Genomic DNA, 21,030 nt, shown 5'->3' on the forward strand with positions numbered 1-21,030 from the left:
AGTGAGTCACTCTGCTGGGGTGAGACACCTAAAAATCTCTGGATCACACCCTACATGCTTTATTATGATTACAAAATACAGTTGCATACTTTTCTGGTGACTGATACAACTCCGTTTTTCTTAACAATGATATATAGTAGGGAGTATGATGATAAAAGTAAGCAGTGTAGTATTAGAGCAATTTATTTAGGTTCTGATTTAAACACAGCTTATAGAAATGCTAGTCACTCTTTCTCATAGTAAGTTTTGGAGCGGTTTAGATGAGATATACTTGAACATATATTCAGTTATTTACAAAATATATAATACTTTTCTACCCAATTCATTATATAATATCTCAAACCCATAATACGAGGGTACTTCAAGGGGTAAAGGGGAAGGAAATTAGCAAGTTCTTTTTAGAAATATAAGCAGGGAAAGGTGCCATTGCTCCCTACATTCAAATGAGTTTGACAGGCAACCTGCTTTCACAGCTGTTTGATCTTTTTGTGACAATTCTGTATTTGCCTTTCCATGATTTTCCCAACCACAGAACCTCTTTTCCCACACCTTTTCACTAACTTGCTTACCCATATGGAACTCCTAAAATGCCTAATGATAACTGACAAGAACAGGACTTTTCATCTAATTGCTCATTTGGTTGCAGAATGCTAAAGTAGCACTTGCTAGACTCTGCCAGCCACATGTGCAAAAGCAAAACTAATTGTATTCAGATCCTTTTAGACCATGTTCCTTATAAAGTACACTGTTAGTGAATTGGAAATAATTCTATTCAGGTCAATGGATAAAAGATAGTCCCAAAGCTGTTCTTGGGACTACTACAGAACTACTTTTTCAATTTTATTTTTTTTTTCAGCTGGAAGGAGAAACAATTCTCTAGTTCTGTCAAGTTATGCACATCTATTTCCTGAGACAGACAAATTTAAGACATATAGTCTTACAGTGCTGAGAAAATCATGAATCACACCATTCTTTCCCACCATCCAGATCTTGGGAAAACTAGGAAACTGCTTAGACTATGTGCCAACTTCATTTCATGCAACCTCAGGCCAACTGCTATCATCCTCTATCCCTTACAGCTCTTCTCCACAGATGCAGAAGCAGCCGGCTGCTCCAACCAGTGTGCTACTGTTGTACTTGGTGAAGTGCACCCAAACTCCTGCTGAGTTTGGTTTGTGCGTCTCAGCTGAAGCCAAGATGAACATGATAAGCAAGAAGTGCAAATTGATATAGAGTTTGCCTTGCAAATCAATGCAATCCAGGTATTTTGTAATTACATCCAGTAAACTACAAAACAGTCTTCTTAATGTGTAAATTAACATATTTATTTTCAATCCCTGCAAGGATACCATTGCAAAATATTTGGCTGTTCTAAAAATGTAGGCTTTGGCTTTTTAAAAATGTTATCTGATCCACAATAAGTTCTGTCCATTCTTTAATCTCACTTGACAATGAGGCAGCTTCCATGCATCCTAGATCTGTCCTGGATGACAGCCAGTTAGATTAGTTCCCAAATATTGGCAAGTGAAGTTACCAAGAGACATGTAGCCATACATGAATGTTGCCTTTGGAACTTGTGTTAATGGCGTCCATACAAGTATTTACTGATAATAATAATCAATCAGGTGGCATTCTAGTTATGTAAAAGGACCAGGAGTTTTAAAGGACAAAAGCGTTTCAGTTGTAAAATTCCATAACAATCATCCAGGATTGCTATTGAAATTTTTAATTTTTCTATCTAATTTTAGAGTTATAAAGGCCTGTACTTACTTGTTCTGTTAACAAAAACACTGAGATTCAAAATACATGCACAGTGAAAATAGAAATAAGCAGAAGATCAGACTTCAGTTGACTCAACAAAACCTTCCGTAAACTCCAAAGAGGAAGTTGTCTTTTTTTTTCCCTCCTGGGAACTTATTGAAGAGTTTTCTAGCACAGATCCAAAGGCATTTTTAAGTAATTGAAAGGGGAAGGCAACGCAACGTACAAGATTATCTTTGCAGGGAGGACAAGCTTCTCACACTGTATAGAGACAGATGATCTGACTTCCTCAGGAAATTAAAAGACATTCTCTTAAATAAGGTACCTAATTAAAGATTGTTTCTAAAGATTTATTTCAGAGGTCTTGCATCTTTGCCAAGTTCATGCAAAAAAAAGTCCACTATGCTGAATATTCTTTTGAATTATAATGAAAATATATACAAAGTAACCTTTTTTAATCTTAGACCTTCAAGCACCAGTAAAGGAAATGGAGTAAAACTTGTTTCAGAAATTCTGTACTGGATCTTTTCCATCTGCTACAAACTACATGGAATGCAGGTTGGAAGAATTATTACACTAACAAAATAAATGAAAAAAAATATAATCATCAGGAAGAGCGAAAACAACAGCCATTTTGATACTGGGCATACACTAAAACTCATGTACATGATGAAAATGTCCTCCCTGGTACTTCATTCTATTCTGTTTCTGAACACTGAATTTGTTTGATAACACCCCCAATTGGTGCTGTATATTTATATGGATATAAATTCAGAACTAATTTCTCTGACCTGCTTGATATGACACCTCATTACAAGAGGATAATTTCTGAACACAGATTAAAACTAGATGCCAGTATAGTCGAGACTGTGTTTCATCCACCTACCTTAATTGTATTACATCCTTACAATTACAAGCTTAGATGTGATTAAAGAATACTATTTGAATCTCTTGGATATGCCAACACCAGCATAAGCTTTGACAGTGCTGACGGGTGATAATTTTTCACATCAGTATTACACTCTATATTGTGAGACTATTAATATACTGACTTTTTACAGCTGCTGTCTACATTGGTGGTCTAGCAGGGCACTCAGGGTAAGGTAAGAAACAGAGGGTACACTAATGATATTGTTAGCATCATGATAAAGATCATGGGATTCAGCACCAGCCATTCTCCTCAGTCCCTCTATCATTGTGAAGATTTTATGACCAACATCAGGCAAATGTGGTACTCTGTAGTCCATCCAGAAAAGCTCTGGCATCATCTGCTACTAAGGCAAATGATATCAGTAACATCAGGATGATATCAGAATACAGGGCAGTTCTCCTCAACAGGCATTCAGAAGACTAGTATTCTTGGAGCATAAATCTCTTCACTGACTTTATCTGCCACCACTTCACAGCAGACATCAGCTTTTAGAGTCACTGTGGACTTCAGGTAATTTGATAAGGTAGCGTACATTTTTAATAGGACTGGATAAAACCAAATAGAGGGGAGGAGTAAAGTGGGAGTGGAGGTAATAATCATAGAATCATTTAGGTTGGAAAAGACCTCTAAGATCATCAAGTTCAACTGTTAACCCAGCACTGCCAAGTTCACCACTAAACCATGTCTCTAAGCACCACATCTACCTGTTTTTTAAATACCTCCAGGGTTGAAGACTCCACTTCCCCATGCAGCCTGTTCCAGTGCTTGACCATCCTTTTGGTGAAGAAATTTTTCTTAATGTCCAATCTAAACCTCCCATGGCACAACTTGAGGTCATTTCCTCTTGTTCTATAGCTTGTTACTTATGAGAAGAGATTGACTCTCACGTGGCTACAACCTTCTTTCAGGTAGTTGTAGCAAGTGATAAGGTGTCCCCAAGCCTTCTTTTCCCCAGGCTAAACATTCCCAGCTCCCTCAGCTGATCTTCACAAGACTTGTGCACTAGACCCTTCACCAGCTCCATTGCCCTTCTCTGGACACCATCCAGCACCTTAATGTCTTCCTTGTAGTAAGGGGCCTAGAACTGAACACAGGGTTCGAGGTGAATCTTTTGGAAATTGTCCCAGATCTTCATTGTTCTGATGGTTAAAAGCTTTGTGCTATCCAGTCTAAGTGTATGGCAGTGGTTTATATCAATGTGTTCTTGTGGCAACGCTGTTCCTTTGCTTATATATTTTTACTTCCATCTTTCTGGTTTGTTCTCTTCATGCACTTGTGAAGATCAACCCTACTATCTAAGTCTTTCTTAAGCATAATTAAAAAGTCTATTTAACTTTCATTGCTTCATGACACAAAAGCAGCATACATACCTTCCCCCCCTCAAAAAAAACCCAAACTCATGGAAAATAAACAAAACATTCTCTTTCTCTTATCTCTTCTCAGATTACAAATTGTACTTATTTATTCTCTGCAATACCTTAGTTTCACAGGCTCTTCTCTCTCCGCTTCAGCAAATGTAAAGAGAGGATTACCCTAAGCTTTTACTGAGTATTGTTGCAATTGTCACAATGGATGCAGTATCCAGTCAGGTGATTGCTTTCTAAAGTGAAGATGAGCAAATCAACAGTAAGTCAAGTAACCTTTATATGGGATCCCTCCTCATTATTCAGAGCAGTTTCTCCCATTGATAGGTAACTGCTGACATAAAAGGTATTCCAAATTTACTTTCACAAAGGCTGGCTTCTTTGGATATATTCCAGACAGTAGCACCTGCATCAATTTTAAAAGGTTCAAAACAGGAAATGAGAAGTTTTTACTCTGATCCCCCAAAACCTCGGCTGATAAATTTCAAATTCTGATGTAACATGTATGTTGGTGAGGGAAGTGATTTTGTATTGTGAAGAGTGTCATGGTCTAATCCCAGATGGCAACTAACCACTACACAGCTGCTCTTTCACTCCTCCTCTCCAGCAGGATCAGGGAGAGAATTGAAAGAGTAAAAGTGAGAAAACTCATTGGTTCAGATATAAATAGTTTAATGGGACAGAAAAAGTAGAAAATAATAATGGTAACAATAGTAATAAAATAATTAGAATATACAAAACAAGTGATACACAATGCAATTGCTCACCACCTACTGACCAGCCAGTTACCAAGCAGCAGTTGCCCTTAGCCAGCTTTCCCCTCCAGTTTATATGGTAGCTTACCATGTGGTACGGAATATCCCTTTGACTAGTATGGATCAGCTGTCCCGGCCATGTGCTCTCCCAGCTTCTTGTGCCTTTCCAGCTTTCTTGCTGGCAGGGCATGAGAAGCTGAAAAGTCCTTGACTTCGGGTAAGCACTACTTAGCAACAACTAAAATCATCAGCATGTTGTCAACATTATTCCCATACTAAATCCAAAACACAACACTATACCAGCTACTGGGAAGAAAATTAACTATATCCCAGCTGAAACCAGGACAAAGAGGTGTAAAAAACCCCCCAAAAACCAAATAGATAGTTAGCCAGGCTTGTGGTCAAAAAGTTTTCAACACCAACTATAGCATCCATGAAAGAAGGTCATTCTGCTTTTCCACTGCTTTAAATCTTGGATCTTTCGGGAAATACTTAAGAGATATTTCGGGTTTCCCTCTATCATCAATAGTGACACCTAAAATTTTGAACATAAGTAATAAAAGCTGTTAGTAGTTCTTTTAGAATTCAAAACATACTTTTACAAGCACTACTCCAAACATAAATGATTACCTTGGGGCATGTAACTGGGATGAAAAGGATTTTGCACACACTGATCTACTCTAGGAAAAGGGAATGCCATTACATAACTGCAAAAATGGGGCCAGGTTATGGTATTCCATAGTGAAGCCTGAGTTTCTGCTCCTTCTCACTAATTTTCATTTCACTGAGAAATTTACTATATTCCACATAATGTCTAATAATGATGTGCTATTCATGATTTAGAAACATAGCTTTACAGATTTAATGCAATGTTTTACAAGTATCTTGTAAATGCTAAGTCAATAGAAGACAGAAGACCTAGTATGTGCCATAAGAGAATGAATGAGGAAAACTCAACATAACAGTGCCTCATTTATTAGAATCAGTTTGAGTTTTAAGATAAATACATAACCCTTTCCACACCATGTTCTGTTTCCAACAACATGTGTTGTTAGGCAATGAAGTCAGCTTCTGGCCCCATAAACAACCACTGCAGACATTTTAACAATAATCTATAGTCAATTTTTACAAAAACTGCAAAAAGTTTCAGGAAGACAATTTGTCAGTGGAGAAGATTACAAGCACCTACAGGAAACCTGCTTAAAAGTCAGTATACTGAAAACTAACAAAAGTGAAAAATGAAACCTGCATCTCCTGACTTTGGTGCTAAGTTTTCATCTTCTTTCATCAGGAGATACAGGAAAATCACTGAAGACTTTCAACATGTTGAATTCATTTGTCACTACAAAAATTCTGTTCTTCTTTGTACATAGCATTTCTTAGTACAGTAGTTAGCTAATTAATAGCTAGCATAAGATCTGTTAGGTTATTTCTCTAGGAAATTTGTAAATTTAAACCTTACCACTCAAAAACTTGGAGTCCATGATTCCATATTTGTCAATAATCAAATAAAGTTTCATTGAGCCCTTCAGAAACAACATTGCTAGGCTTAGATTCTCCCTAAACCTATTTAAAAGGATATATTTTTGAGGTTTCACTAGATACTGCTTTTGTACTTCTTATCACTGTACCTGGCCAGCTGAGCTAGACATACTAGTAGTGCTCCAAGAGATGTTTGTGAGAATCATGCAAGTTTATCTCATCTATTTCCAAATAACACAGAGTAAAAGAAAATCAGACTTGAAATATTTTCTGATTGGGGAAAAAAAACCCAAACAAAAAAGACCACAACTTTTTCAAGATCCTGATTTCAACTCAATTCTCTCATATTTTTTTATGAAGGCTACCCAGTAAATAATTTTACTTCCAAAAATGCTCTAAGCTCTCAGACAGCATTTTATTTCCTACATAATTTGAATTGTATGTTTTCCTATACATACCCAAAACCAAAGTGAACGATTTAACTTTAAGGTAAAAGGATAGCACAATCTTACATTTACATTGTTATTAGAAAATAATACATTAAGAATGGATCTACATTTCTTTGTGAAAAGAATATTTATCCAAAGTGATGGACCAATGGATGAGATTAATCTCAAATGCCTTGAAGTTTGTGGGACTGCTGACAAATCAAGTAAGTGACACATCAAATTAGAAACTAATCTTCAAAACATTTAAGTATGCTTGCAAGACAATGGAAGCACTGGGTAGCCAATAAGCCATTTACCTCAGCAAGCTGGAATTACAAACACATTTTGCCTTGTCTTAATTATACTAGTAAGAAAAAAAATCTACTATATTTTTTTCAAGTTTTTTATCTAAACTGAAAATATTTTCACATGGTAAAAATGTCCTTGTTTTTCAATATTTACTAAAATGTATCATGCCATTGTTAATTTTAAAAGTTCTTTCTGAAATTATTTTCCTGAGTCATATGTGAGGGTTTTTTTTTGTTTTGTTTTGTTGTTTGTTTTGTTGTTGTAGTTGTTGTTGTTGTTGTTGGTTTGTTTGGTTGGTTGGTTGGTTGGTTTGGTTTGGTTTTTTAAGAAAGCCAATTGTAAGAACAGCCATTTTAGGAATTTCAACCCACATGTAACGTTCTTTTTTCCAGGACAATGTAAGTTGAAGATGGTAAAAAATGCGATGGGACTCATCAAAATGCTTCCTTTAACACAAAAAGCCAATGACTGCATTACTGCATCAGAAACTCAAGTATATTTTTGATTCCTATGCACCCCTAAAGGGGACAACAGACTTTTAAGTGCTTTTTCCTGTTGATACTGAAGTGCTGTACAAGAGTATCTTTCAGGGATAGTATGTGGAAACTCCACTGTTTTTCGATGATTAGAGCTATGCAACATGACAATTTTGCAGAAAATTTTGAGTTCTCACCATTCATAGTCACATGCTAAAAGAACGATCTTTCAGTATAAATGTCTCAGCTGTCATTATTTTCACATGTAATTTGAGTTCAGCTACAATACATCTTAAAGTGTTTTCCTTTTCTCAAAGCTAAGGGCTGAATTGTTACAGATGGTAATTTTGGCAGATGGTTGTATATAAAACTGAGTTTATAATTAGGCCAAATCTGACTTGTACAATTAAGGCAATGACGATTTGGAAAATAAGAAGTGTCAGATTGGTACATGATCGGTCTGGTGGCCAACAAAATCTGAAGAAAGTTGATCATTGACATTTACAGAACATATTGCCCACACGAAAATTTCTTCCTAATCATATGAATTAGAAGATAAACAACCTTTCAAGCTCAGAGTGTAAACTCAAGTACCCATGGCTTTTTACCTACTTAAGTGTATAATCCCTTTTTCTTCACTTGAGGCTAATGAGATGGTCTGAAGCAACCTAACATCTTCCTGCTGCTGAGAGAGGGCTCTCAGCATCTCCTTCTCCACAGCTTCCCTCCCTCTGGCATTCACCCAACCCCTAAGCAAGTCAGTAAATTCAAAGACAGTGACTAGCCAATTCAGCTCAGAGACGAAAAGTAATCCCTGAGGAATGAGGGGAGAAGGAAATGAGATGTGCAACGATGAGAATACTAGGACTACCCTTTTTGCTGGAAGTGACCCTCAGGCTCAGTCTAACATATATGAAGCTTCGTTTCAAATCTTATTATATCTAGTGTCAAAAACCTTTCCAGAGTAGTAATTGTGGGTGAAGGTTGCCCTTTTCAGCATCTTCTGATTTTCATCTGCGTTAAATATTTATTTGTTCTTGTACCAAGTAATATCCAGCCATCATTCTCTCTACTTCTTGCATATCATTCAGTAGTAGTTTCCTGCCATCAACTTTCAGTCCCCTTCATACGCAAATTGTTCCCACATAATACTTTTGCTTATTTTTGGACCCCTATTTCTGTTATGCCCTTTTTTTCCAATGGAGAAAACAGAACTTCTTCCACGGTCGTTGACGATCACCATCATAAAAGCATTCCCCTTTCAAATTTCTTCCTGTTCCTACTGCATCCCATTGTGTTGGCTGATTTGTTCTACTATGGGTACAACACAGGGATTTTTCACTCATTTTTCCTGACCAAGCATTGCTACAGGAACATTAAAAAAGAGCTTGTAAGTAGCTTTTATAACTATTTGAAACTGCCATTATTAATGTAGTTACAATTAGTTCAAAACATTCCTTCCAAAATGCATCCCTTTGCTCTTCAACACAACGAACTCCATTTGCCATCATGCCATCTGTTCTCCTATCTTCTCTAAACCTTAACAAAGTTCCTCAGAATCTCTTTTAGTTTCAATTAACCTGAGTAACTTATGTAGCTTGCACATATTGTCATCAATCTGTGAACCCTCTTACCAGATTGAACTATATGAGGTTAGTGACAATTAGAGAATATTACCTCTTAGGTTTTTGCCATGTTACAAATTAATGACTTATTCCTACACTTTGCTTTCTGTCCTAAGTAGTTTTTTCCTCAAACTGTTATGATAAGGGAGATACAGTATGGGGCTACTTAGGATTTTCTTCTTAGATCTTTATTAAAAAAAAAAAATCTAAATAAGTAATTTCAATTCTTTCTTCTTATGCATCCATTTTGATATACAAAGACTTTTAGTGTATTGAAAACGTTTCTTTTACAGGAACTGGGCTTTTCTACTCCTTTCATTGAACTCTGTTCAAATAGAGTTCCCATCTTTCTACCAAGGATGATGATTTAAATACAGCAAGATCTGCTGACAACACAACAGTAGAGGCAAGCTGGTAAGAAAAATCCTTTTAAACATATTCATTGACTCTAAAGACAAGAACTAAGAGTTAATGTGTTAAGAGTTACTATACATAAGAAAATTTAAAAAATATAAAAACACCAGGATCACCTATTTTTATGAAGTTAGAAACACCTTGCCTTTACTCTAAATTTAACCCGATGTATAAACCCTACTTATAATTTATATCCTCCTCCAAACTTTAGACCTGTTCACACAAATTGTATTTTTAACATCCTGGGGGGTTGTGAGCAGGTTTAGAGTGTTTCTTTGGGTGGTTTTTAGTTTGTTTTTGGTTTTTATTGGGATTTGTATAGGCTGACAACTACAAACTCCATCAAAGCATTTCTGGAATCGGTGTTTCCCCATAATCTCCTACGTTTCCAGGAAGAGCAGGCACATTCCATGATATATACCAACATGCAAGTGCTCTCAGCTTACAGCAAAGAGACATAGGATATATCCTGGCTATCTTTGTCATCGTGGAATTGTGACCACAGAATTAATATCAATGTAATTCAAATGCTGTCTGGACATTTTTGCTTGAGTTATGCTAACTAGAGATAACTGTAAATATCTAATCTTAAACCTGAGTCTCCACCTGTGGTTTTCCTTAAAAAACACAGAAATTGTGGGATAAACATTCTGAAAGAAGTTGAGTCACTCAGTTTGCAGCTTGGTATGACTATGAAGATGCAGCTATAACTGGAAAAAAAATAATCTGAGAAAAAAAAGCTCCCCAAGTCTGTACAGTTTTGAAGAAATATAAATGCCTATTAGATACACATGCCTATAAAATACAATTCCATTAAACCAGTAACACAGTTAAATACACTGAATCAAAATGTTAGGTATCCTCACAGCATCTGCAATAATACAACAGAATGCAACATCTTGAAAAAACTGCTATTTTACTTTAATTTTACTGATAATTTTCATAGGGGTTACTTATTAAAAAAATAGGGTTGTAAATCATGTGTAGTGTGATTACACCCTATAGAGCTTTACATTTTGTCAAAAGTATTCACGTGAATTAGAACATGCAGTTGTCAGTAGCGAAATTATTCTGGTACATTTCAACAGCATCCTTGTTACAGATGCACTGATAGAGAAACTCATACAAATATCAACACAATATGACATGATTTCTTATATTATTTTTACACCTAGTTCTCAAATGTTTCCTAGGATCACTCCTATTAAAGAACACACATTAAGTTGCCTGGCCTATTATAAAATTTTTTTGCTTCCTTAATTAGGAAAAGAAAATATCAAAGTCACAGAAAATATAACCCATCATCAAAAAGATTCATGTAAGTCTCCACAGGACATATATCTTTTAATGTATATACTCTAAAATTCCAGAAAGACTAGTATTTTCATAACTGATGCCATTTCTTAGCAAGATTACTTGAGTGATATTTGTCAACTTGTACAGAAAAAAAATTCTTCCCAATTTTGTAGGAATTGTGCCATTTACTTTGAAAAAAGTAATGGAGTATGCATTCTGAGAAGACGACTATCATAGTGAATAAAGCCAAAAAGAATATAATTGTTTGATAATTAGCACTTTTAACAGATACTAGTTCGACAGTAACTGAAATAATGTTCTTGGATGCAATGGACTTGTTTCAACAGAAATAAACTAGATTTTATTAGGATAAAATATATTAACTTCACATATGTCACCATTTGTAAATGTCAATAACATCACATTAAAGTGGAAAATAACCAAGAGTACTGTCGACAATCTGACTATTACTGGTAAATGTCTAGTTGATCCTTAAAATCCGTGCATGAGAAGAGAAAAAGAAGAAAGACAGGAAATTCATTTCAGTTGATTGAAAGAACTTTTTAGGCCAGAATTTTTTAAAGGTCAAATGAAATCACCGAATCAGATATTTCTGACTTGGTTAGGTAACAAAGTTGTGAGATACAGCGTAAAGCAATAACAATTACTTCTAAAAGGGTTTCCTTTGGTCTCAATAAGTATCTGACATAAAAAAAAAGGGGGGGGAGCAAGAATTTTCTTAATATATTAAGAAAATTACTGACTTTACAGAGTAAAAGGTATTGTCACTTCTAGAAATGGCAGACCAATATTTCAGAGGGCTCCTCCAAACTGTAGTAATAGCTGGTGAGTGTCATAATGTAAAAATGCAACACATTCCACAGAACAGTGGATTCATTCTAATCCTGAGACACTTTGTTTTTAAAGATGAGACAAAATACAATAACAACAGGTTATTCAGAGGACTAATATTTAAAGTGGGCCTCAAAAAGGTAATGGGAAATAAAAATGGCCACTGGATAGACTCCTATGAAAATATGTAGAGAACATTCACTGGAGATGAAGCTTAAACTGCATGGGAGAAAAGATGCTGATATACACACCTTTAGTATTTTAGATGCTAGAAGTGCTGAAGTTTATAAGAGGTGAGAATGCTGACTTAAACACAGTGGAGGCCAGGAAAGGTGCACAAAGAAACAAAGTTAGTTTTTTATCCTAAGGGGGAGAAGAGAGAAGCTTGCAGGATAACCAAGTATCCTGTTTAGTAGCCTGAAACAAGGGCTTTCACTGCGCAGTGTTATGCTATTAGTGGAACAAATACCTAAGAAATATATCTAAAGTTTAGAACAGTCTACAGTTATGGCTAGAATTTTTAGAGACTGCGTGGCAAATCTAGCACACATTCTTTGCCAGGGATTATAATACAGAAGATCAAAGCAGCTTCAGTGACAGTATTTAAGCTTACGGTTTACAAGAAAGGTTTGTGTTCCCTTGAAAATGAAGCAATACCCCTCAGAACCATTTAAACTAGTGTCAGCTACAGTGCCGATAGTTATTGTTGTTAGAATGCAAATGCAATCCACACATTGCTGAACCACAGTAACTTGAAAAAGACAGCAATTATGAATACTGGATATATTTTTTTCCTCCTTTTTAAAATAACCATCAAAAAGCTCTGTTTATTCAGGAACATATTTTTTAATCCAAATGAAATATGGTGCCAAGCAGTGTTATACAAGCTTCCTAATTTTGTTTGGCTGACTAATGTTCCTATTCCTGCGTGCTTCAAAGTAGTAAAAGAAAAACAAATCTCAGGAAGAACTGACATTCAGATCTATATCAGTTTAAAGACATAATGCATAATATTGTCTGCTTGCCATTTAACGCAAAAGACAAATTTTGCTGAGTTCACTTAATAACAAGCAAATGGAGGCTGGAAATTAGAGGGCTGCAACTTAGGACTTCTTTACAATAGACTATTAGCATGTTTAAATTTCAATCTCCCTAAATTTCTAAGTACTTCTTTTCATTTAGTGAATTATTTTGCATATATACAGCATATTATTAATTTAAATGTATCATGCCTGACTCCTTAGTGTTATACTTCAGTTAGACCACAAAAGTCAGCACCTTGATATCTTACTCCCATTTTATATACCATTATGAAATCTTCATAAAGAGACAGGAATTTTTTTGGATCAACATGAAATGGAGGAAGAAACTTCCCTACACACTTTAAAACTTCTACATTTACAAGCACTGTACAACAATAAACATTATAATATTTATTGTTTTATATTAATATTATATATTAATATACTACAGTTTATTTAAATATCATATTAACTTTTTTTAAACAAACTTTTTATATCATGGTATTACTCCATATTTTCAGTATGTGCTGTATACACATCATTAAGTTCATTCTTTTTTCCAGAAGCAACTCTAACAAAAAAATTTGCTGCATGGTTTGCAGAGTCCATTTTCTGTTTTAAACAGAGATAGATTGTCAGGACATGCACAACTTAGTTTCACAGTCTGACTTATACTGCCTGAATAACTTTTTCCCAGAAGTAATTAGAAGTCATGTGTTCCTAAACAGACCAAAGAATCCATCCAGCAACGATGTATCATGCTGCAAACACAAATGGAAGACATACCTTGGTCTGCTCCTATCAAGGAAGTACAAGATAGTGAGAAAAATTACAAAATAGTGTCATTCATTTAGGAGGAAAGACACTGGAAGATTATCAGTACAACTAATCCTGACTACACCGAGCAGAGAGATTCCAGACACAGCAAATGCAGAATGTAGGTCCACAATAAATACACTCATATTCTTAACATATTTCTAAAACTATACTTAGGGTGCTTCTAAAGCCATACTTACTGTGCTTCTTAAAGTATATCTAAAGAGATGATAAAGGTAATTGGACTAAACTTATCCCTGGCCTTAACTGGCAGTGAACTGATATCCCTGGATCTGATGTTAACAGAACAAATGAAAAGCAGAGGGACCACTAAATAAGGTGCCGGATGAGGGTTTACTGTCACTGAGACAGTTAAGGTGATTGCCTTAAGCCAGGTTCAGTCACACAGGACTGGCAAAGCTACATGAACAGACAGGACCGACAGACTGATATTTTCAGACTCTGACTTGAAAATGCTTAAATCTTTCTGAATGAAGGTTCAGAGGGTGGCATGATTCACAATCTGTGAATTTGGACTTGTTCTCTGAAATACAGTCCACTCCCCCACATTCCTAGCTCATATGTAAGCCACCCTCAAGACTGAACAAATAAACCTTCAACATAACAGCTTCAGCAAGACAAACTAGATAGTAGAACCTTCCCAGAGACCTAGGAGGCTACTCAAGAAAAGATGTGAGCCTGTCTCACTTCAGTGAGTATGCTCATGTAAATTCTTCTAGATTATCTTTTTTCTGTCTATATTGAATCAAGGTTGTTCGCAAACCCAGAGGTGATCTCTGTACACTCATCCTATTGTGACAATGCAGCCTAAACCTACAGGCTTTGCAGAGCATCAGTCTAAGCTAAAATGTGTAGCCCACTCCTGCCCCAACTCCAAGACTGCTAGCACTCCCCCCTCTCTGACTTTCTAGCTCTGCTGCCCAAAATCATTGAAAAGCCAGTGAAGGTAGAATAGTACTGAGACACCCAGCTGGACTCCTAGAAATGCTTCACTGGATCATTAAGAAATACAGTGTGACTGTTATACAGGTAGGAGAATGGGTAGCTTTTGTGGCTTGGGCTAAATATGATCTTGAGGGTCCTGAACCTGATCTTCTCCATCCAGTGGGTTTTACATCAAAAAATGGAGAAAAGTAACCAAATACTGCAGTCCCTGTATGCTTACAAGTGTTCTCTAGCAGCAGAGAAAGTTTAGTGCTAGGAGATAAGTAAAAGCTGGGTCTACAGAAGACCTGCTTGAGAGATCCTTCCAGGAGCACTGGCCACAGTGAACTAGTGATCAGCTATTGCGCCTGCAAGGGAGGAGCCTGCATTTGATCCCCCAAGCCTGCACCAGCTGGTCTTACTTTTAATGTCACTTCAAGTGGTGATGAAATAGTTGGAAGCTCAGGATTTACCCACTTTGCAAAACAGTGTGCTCCAAAGCATGGCTGCAAAGCTATGAGAACCACAAGGGCCTTCTTCAGGCAATACCTGCAGTGACATCTTAGACCTGATGTTATTTTCACCTTGCACTCAAAATTAGGTCTGCTCCACACAGCAACAATAATGGCAAAATGCATATAGAGCAGAAAATTCCTAATCAGATTTAAAATCATTACCACATCCATCTACCTTGTATAATTTAAACATGGTTTAAACTGAAACAGCAACCAATTGTTCACTCAGTCATTATTAGATAACAATAGGAAATTAGATGACAATTTATTTCCTATATTAATGTGATCCAAAGTGTTCATTAATCTGAATTCCTAAAACGGCTTGTATTTAGACATACAGTAGAAATAATGTCTTCATTAGCATATCTACTGTCATCGACCTCTTGATATTATGGATGCTACTAGCTTGAATCGAATAAAATACTTAACACTATTTTTGTTTTCTCATCTTTTCCTTTACATACTAATAGATGTCTGATACTATTTACATTTGTCAATAAGTAAAACTATCCAGCAAAGAAGTTTGTATTTCACGTGCTCCCTGCAGCCAGTTATTTCAGCATTGGTGATATTTACAAAAGTTGGTTTTGCAGGTTTACATGTGACTGGGTAGGCAATACAAGCACGGGACAAACAACAAAATTAAAGAGAAGTGTTACCCTTCTCCACTTACCTTACATTTGTCCATCTCCTTTTCCCACAAACACATGAAGAAAAAAACAACCAACCAGTAAAAAAAAAAAAAAAAAGGCAGATCTACAGTGTTTAAAAGGCTGACTAACCTCAGGTTTGGGCGAAAACAAGCACTTTCGTTTTCATGTCAGCTACCACAACACTCAAATGGAATTTCGTAGAGAGATTTTTCCTGCCTTGCTTCAAATAAATGGGTGTTGTGTTTATATACTGCATACTGAGCATTGCCCGTCCAAAGCCAAGGGCTGCATCTTGCCAACTCTTAACTTTTGTACAATATGGCAATTACATGAGCCAGCATACCATTAAATCACACAACAAAGCTTGGAGAATAACACTGCCAGCTTACAGAACTGTACCTAAGGACTAACATTCAGTGCATAAAAGGAGAAACTAGATTTCAGTGCAATGGCAGAACTGGGTCAGTGGCCTCAGTTTAGATTACAAAGCCAAGTGCCAAATAGTTCACAAAGATAAAAACTTGCAGGCCCACAATACAAGCAGGTGAAGAAAAAAAATAAATAAAAAGATCACTAAACATGCCTTACAAAATCCCCCCCACTTGAATCTTCCAGGTCAGCTGCTGTTTATTCCCCATATGACTCTTTATTCCAGGATGTTCCTTCCAGCTGCAGTACTCACAAACTGGCATCCCTTAAGCAGAGTCAAAATAAAGGGATCAGAGGAGACATAGCCCATTGCTCAATGTGAATAGCACAACATCTTTCTGGCTCCAGCAAATTCTCTTTTTCTATCTAATGAGCAGCAGATCTATACCCATCATGAGCTCCAAATGTCTTCCAGTGCCTAATGTTCAGGGTTTTTTTGCAGAATGAGCAAGAAAGATTGGTGATCAGAGCACGCTATTTCCCCTAAAAGCAAGCTCGCACCAAGGTATCAGGTATCTACTTTGCGTTTCTGATTTAGCCTGTTCATATGAAACTGGAATGGGCAATTTGTGTCTAATTCTTTTTCCAGGTACTGGTCCAAAATAATTTCTACACAGGCTTCCACCTCAGTGACACAAGCATACTGCAGACAAGACAGCCTAAGAACAACTAGCAATAATGTGCACGTTCAGAGGTAAAAAGTTGAGCTGAGATCAAAGATGTTTTTAATACTGATGTTTCTAAGAGGATGTGCATCTAAGTCACTGCAGATCAAGTGCCTGAACCATGTATCTGTGATACCTTAACATCAGCAGCCTTCAGAGTTACCCCATAGGTGACCCCTCTTTGCAGCATATTTCTTAGTAACTTAATCCTATTTAGATTATCTTCAAATCAAACAATGAACAAGCAAATCAGAAAACTGCTACACTTTTTTGCAAGATCATATCACACTAGCATCACTCATCCTGTTTTATATAAAATGTAAAAGGCTGTACAGACATCAATGATATTTTAATTTTTTTAATATTAACATGCAAAAGGACATAAACTCACTTCTGACAATAGTTTTAATTACTAAGTATATAAGCCTGCAAATCCTCTCATCCAAGTAATCCTTCAATAAGATTAATTCATGGAAATAGCCCCATTGAAAAAGGATTTGTATGACTAGACCCTAAATGCTTAATCACATTTTTAAAGATATTACGACTTTAAAAAAAAAAAATCCAGGTGTTGGTATGTTTAAAACAGGGGGATTATATGTCTATCAAATTACATTGTTTCAAAAACATCACTTCTAGAACTGACACTTGGGGAACATGCTTCTGCAGTTCCAGTGGTTTCTCAGGTTAAGACTAATTTAAACAAAGGGACCAACCTGCTCACTTTGAGTCTAGCATTCAGCACAACTTTTCTTTCAGCACTTTCATTGCACTGATGTATGACTCAGCTACTCCTTCAGCTGCACTAGTTATATATTGTCCCTGTGCAACATTACCTTAAACATCAGAATCTCTGAGTTATTTTAAGCACTATCCAGTCATTACCAAGTCTTTTCAAGACTCAGTGATGTTGTGGTTTTTGCTTTCTGTACTATGTCAATTGCAGAATATTTTACTATAAGAATTATTAACTTCTTTCCTGGTTTTCCAGTCCTGCTCTTTTCACTATGCAAATTACGAGTCTAGGCAATGACCCAAGTAGCCACAGGACAGCAAATAGATTAAGATTTACTTTAATGTGTCGAGTGCCCCCATGTGCTTAAGTCTACCTTCTTATACCTGCTTCACTTGCTCTCTCTCTTTGCATAGGGTCTTCATGATTTTAATGGAAAGTCTTCTTGAAGTATCTCCTGCTCTGATCCCCTAGGAACAATTAATGGTTTGGTATCACATTTGTTTGCTAATCCTTAAAATATAGGAAATAACCCTTTGGAGAAGTAGGAGTCTGTCACTGCATCCAAAAAGCAGGAAGTGTAACTGCTTGAAGGCTGACAGATGCTTCACCACCATGACAAGAAACTGTTCCATAGGCTACGGTTTCTGAGCCCCTGAGTCAAGCCATATGGTCCTGAAAGCCAAGACTGCCTCTCTTTCCCAGTTTATTGGGAGAGAGGGATTGTTCCTGCTTTGCTCTAAATTTGCAGAAGTACTCCATTAATTTTTAAAAGTTTACAGTTTGAATATAATAAAACACTTGACTGCTTGCACTCATAAATTTTCATTCATTTGCTGAACATTTTTTCTTCATGAAAGAAACAGCCCTACTTCTACACTTCCATGGGCTAGGATAAAAATCTTGTGACTTTATTGCTATCCATTCCAATATTAAATGAATGCATATAACTAAACACACATAAACATGGCTCTCAGACTTTAAGAGGCCCTTCACAATTAATAATCTATTCAGCATATTTAAATACACTTGTATATAGGGTTTGAAACAACAGCTTTGAGGTACAAGGCATCTTTAGTAATCTAGTGGGAATAATAGCAATGGATATACACTGCTAAAAATCAGAGCTGATAATTTAAGATAAAACCCCACTGTACTTCAGCATCACAAAAATTAAGTCTTCAGGTTATAACTCCTTAAACATGGGTACATTCTCCAGTGCTTTGGTCAGCTGAGATTTAAATATTTCAGAAAGTGACTATTTCTAATTCCTGTCATCACTTGATAAATTATTTAACTGCCCAAAATACTTCAGTAAGGTATTTCACTTTCTTTTAAAATATGTTTTATGTCTTTTCCAATGACTGCATGCTGAGGTGTCTTCAGGCTACTGGTGTGTAGGCGACCCAGCAGTTGTCAAGAAACAGAAGGAAGCAAAAAGTATCTTGCTTCTAACCAAGAAGAAAAGGGGGAGGCAGAAACCCCCAGCGCGGAGGCAGCGGTGTGCGTGTCCATGCATTGTTCTCTCCCGGAGCAGTCCTGGCTCTCGCTGGACTTTACCAGGATTGACGGTATCAGCACCTTGCAAAGACCAGCCTTAAACTTTCTCCCTTTAGAGTTTCTCTGAGCTGCTTCTTGTTACAATTTTCCACTCGTGTCTGTCTCTATCCTTCTTTCTAAAAAACGCACAGCATAGCAACTGAAATCTCTGCAGAACCTGGAGAAATAATGGCAGGGGCCGACGCCGAGGCACTGAGCGGCACTTTCCGGCGGGATGCGGGAGGGCGAGGGGCGGAATGCCGGGGTTCCCACGACACCCACCCGGCGCCGCACGCTGGGGCAGCGTGCGGGGAGACAGACACCGAACACCGCAGCCACGGCGCTGCTGCCCCCGATTTCGTGTTCTCGCACTCGCACGGGTAACACAGACAACTGATTTATTACGGCAATTTTCCCCACTGCCTTCCGAGGTCTCCCAAGTCTCGGCAGACGGTTCGGCCGCTTGCTACAACTTTTCCACAGGCTGCGGGCGCCGAGGGCAAAGACAGAGTGATAATTCTTTTCTCCCCCCCCAGCTCGCTCCCCCAAACCGCTCACCCACTGCAGCGGTTCCCACCTCGGCGCCCCTCACCTCTCGGGCAGCCCGGGAGCCAGAGCCCCCACCGATCCCCGCGGACGCGCACTCTCTACGGGTCGGCTGCCCCGGGTCGCGCAGCCCCTCCGCCCCAGCCGCCCCCGGCCCCGCTCCGCCGCGGGGCAGGTGGGTGTCCCCAGTCTCCCCCCGCCGCCGAAGCCTGGCCGCACTCACTTGTGCCTTCTTCATAAGGAATGGCAGCGCTGCAGTCCAGCCCAGCCGGCCGTGTGCAAACTCCCTTCAGCGGAACTGTAGCTCCAGCATAATGCAGCAGCCGATAGTCCACGCATTGGGGTTGCCCACGGCGAGCCCCGCGCTGCCTCCGCCTGTCCCGCCGCCGCTCTCCGCGCCCCGCTGCGCCCCCTCCCCACGACCTGAGCGTCTGCGCTGACTGAAAGCACAACCGGACCCCGGCCAGGTCTTTTATATCTCCGATCTGCCTCCGGCAGCGGTGGCGGCGGCGGCAGCCCAGGCAGGACACGCCTTTCCCCACCCTCCCTCCCTCTCTCCCTACCGGAGGACCGGGAGGCCAGGCAGACCCTGCGGGGCGGGGGAAACCCGAGTTAACTTGGGCGAAGTTGGAGGCAGGAACAAGCCGAGCCTGCCCCTTGCCAGCGCCCGAGGGGAGTGGGGTCGCGGGCGGGCCGCCACGGGTAGCGGCGGGCGGGGATGCGGGGAGGGCGGGGAGCGTGCGGGGCGGGGAGCGCCGGGTACGGGCCCCGTGGGGGTGGATGCAGAGGGCTTCTCCCGCCCGGTGCCCTGGGGGCTCAGCGGTGCCCGCGAGAGGTGACCGCAGCCGACCGCGGCGGAGCGGGGCGGGGGTCTCTGGCCTCCCTCGCGGTGGGCTGTGGCAGCTCGCAGAGGAGCCGCCGCGGCACTCGAGGTCAGCCAGGCGGGCGGCGCCGAGCCCTTGGACTGGGTCCCCCCACTCACGCTGGTAAGAAGAGGGGTGCCCCCGGCGGGACCCGCCGCCGGGCGCCGCCTCGGCCCGAGGCGGGAGGGCAGCGGGCTCGGAGGCTGGCGGAGCTTCCAGCACTGCCCGGTGCTTCAGCGCAGCAGCCGCTGGAGCGGCGCGCAGAGCCGGGAGGGAGCCCCGGCTTTGCCATGGCCATTCCAGCGCTGCCTTCCCATAATCGGTGAATGCAGTTAGGTACTGGGATGAGCATTTCAGCTGGAGCTTAGAAGCTCCTTTTACTTGTTCCAGCCACAGAAAAAATTGTTGAGCAGTGCCTCCTAACGCTTCTGTTAAAGGTGATCCTGCAGATTTTTTCACATGCTATTACAGTTTGCATCCTGTGTAAATAATGTATTAGTGTTGGGTGTGGAAAAGCGACACCCAACTTTTACACGCACAACTTTTACTACGTCGGGTCTCTTGGCAAATCCATCACAGAAGTAGCCACAGAATTTGAGTCCTCTTTAGAG

The 21,030-nt window shown here is 39.1% G+C and overlaps 1 protein-coding gene across 2 annotated transcripts in view; it reads right to left on the reverse strand.

The window, feature by feature from the left end:
• KITLG (KIT ligand) overlaps positions 1-19,931 on the reverse strand; it is a 57,566-nt gene extending 37,635 nt beyond the window's left edge. For both annotated transcript variants that reach the window (XM_017804586.1, XM_017804585.1), the window contains exon 1: positions 19,780-19,931. In XM_017804586.1, the coding sequence (XP_017660075.1) occupies positions 19,780-19,794 (15 nt within the window). In that variant the 5' untranslated portion in view covers positions 19,795-19,931. The remainder of the gene's footprint in view (positions 1-19,779) is intronic.
• Positions 19,932-21,030: the final 1,099 nt, after the last annotated feature.

This window comes from Lepidothrix coronata, unplaced genomic scaffold (genome assembly GCF_001604755.1).
Source record: "Lepidothrix coronata isolate B3197 unplaced genomic scaffold, Lepidothrix_coronata-1.0 Scaffold9, whole genome shotgun sequence".
Classification (NCBI taxonomy): Eukaryota; Metazoa; Chordata; class Aves; order Passeriformes; family Pipridae; genus Lepidothrix; species Lepidothrix coronata.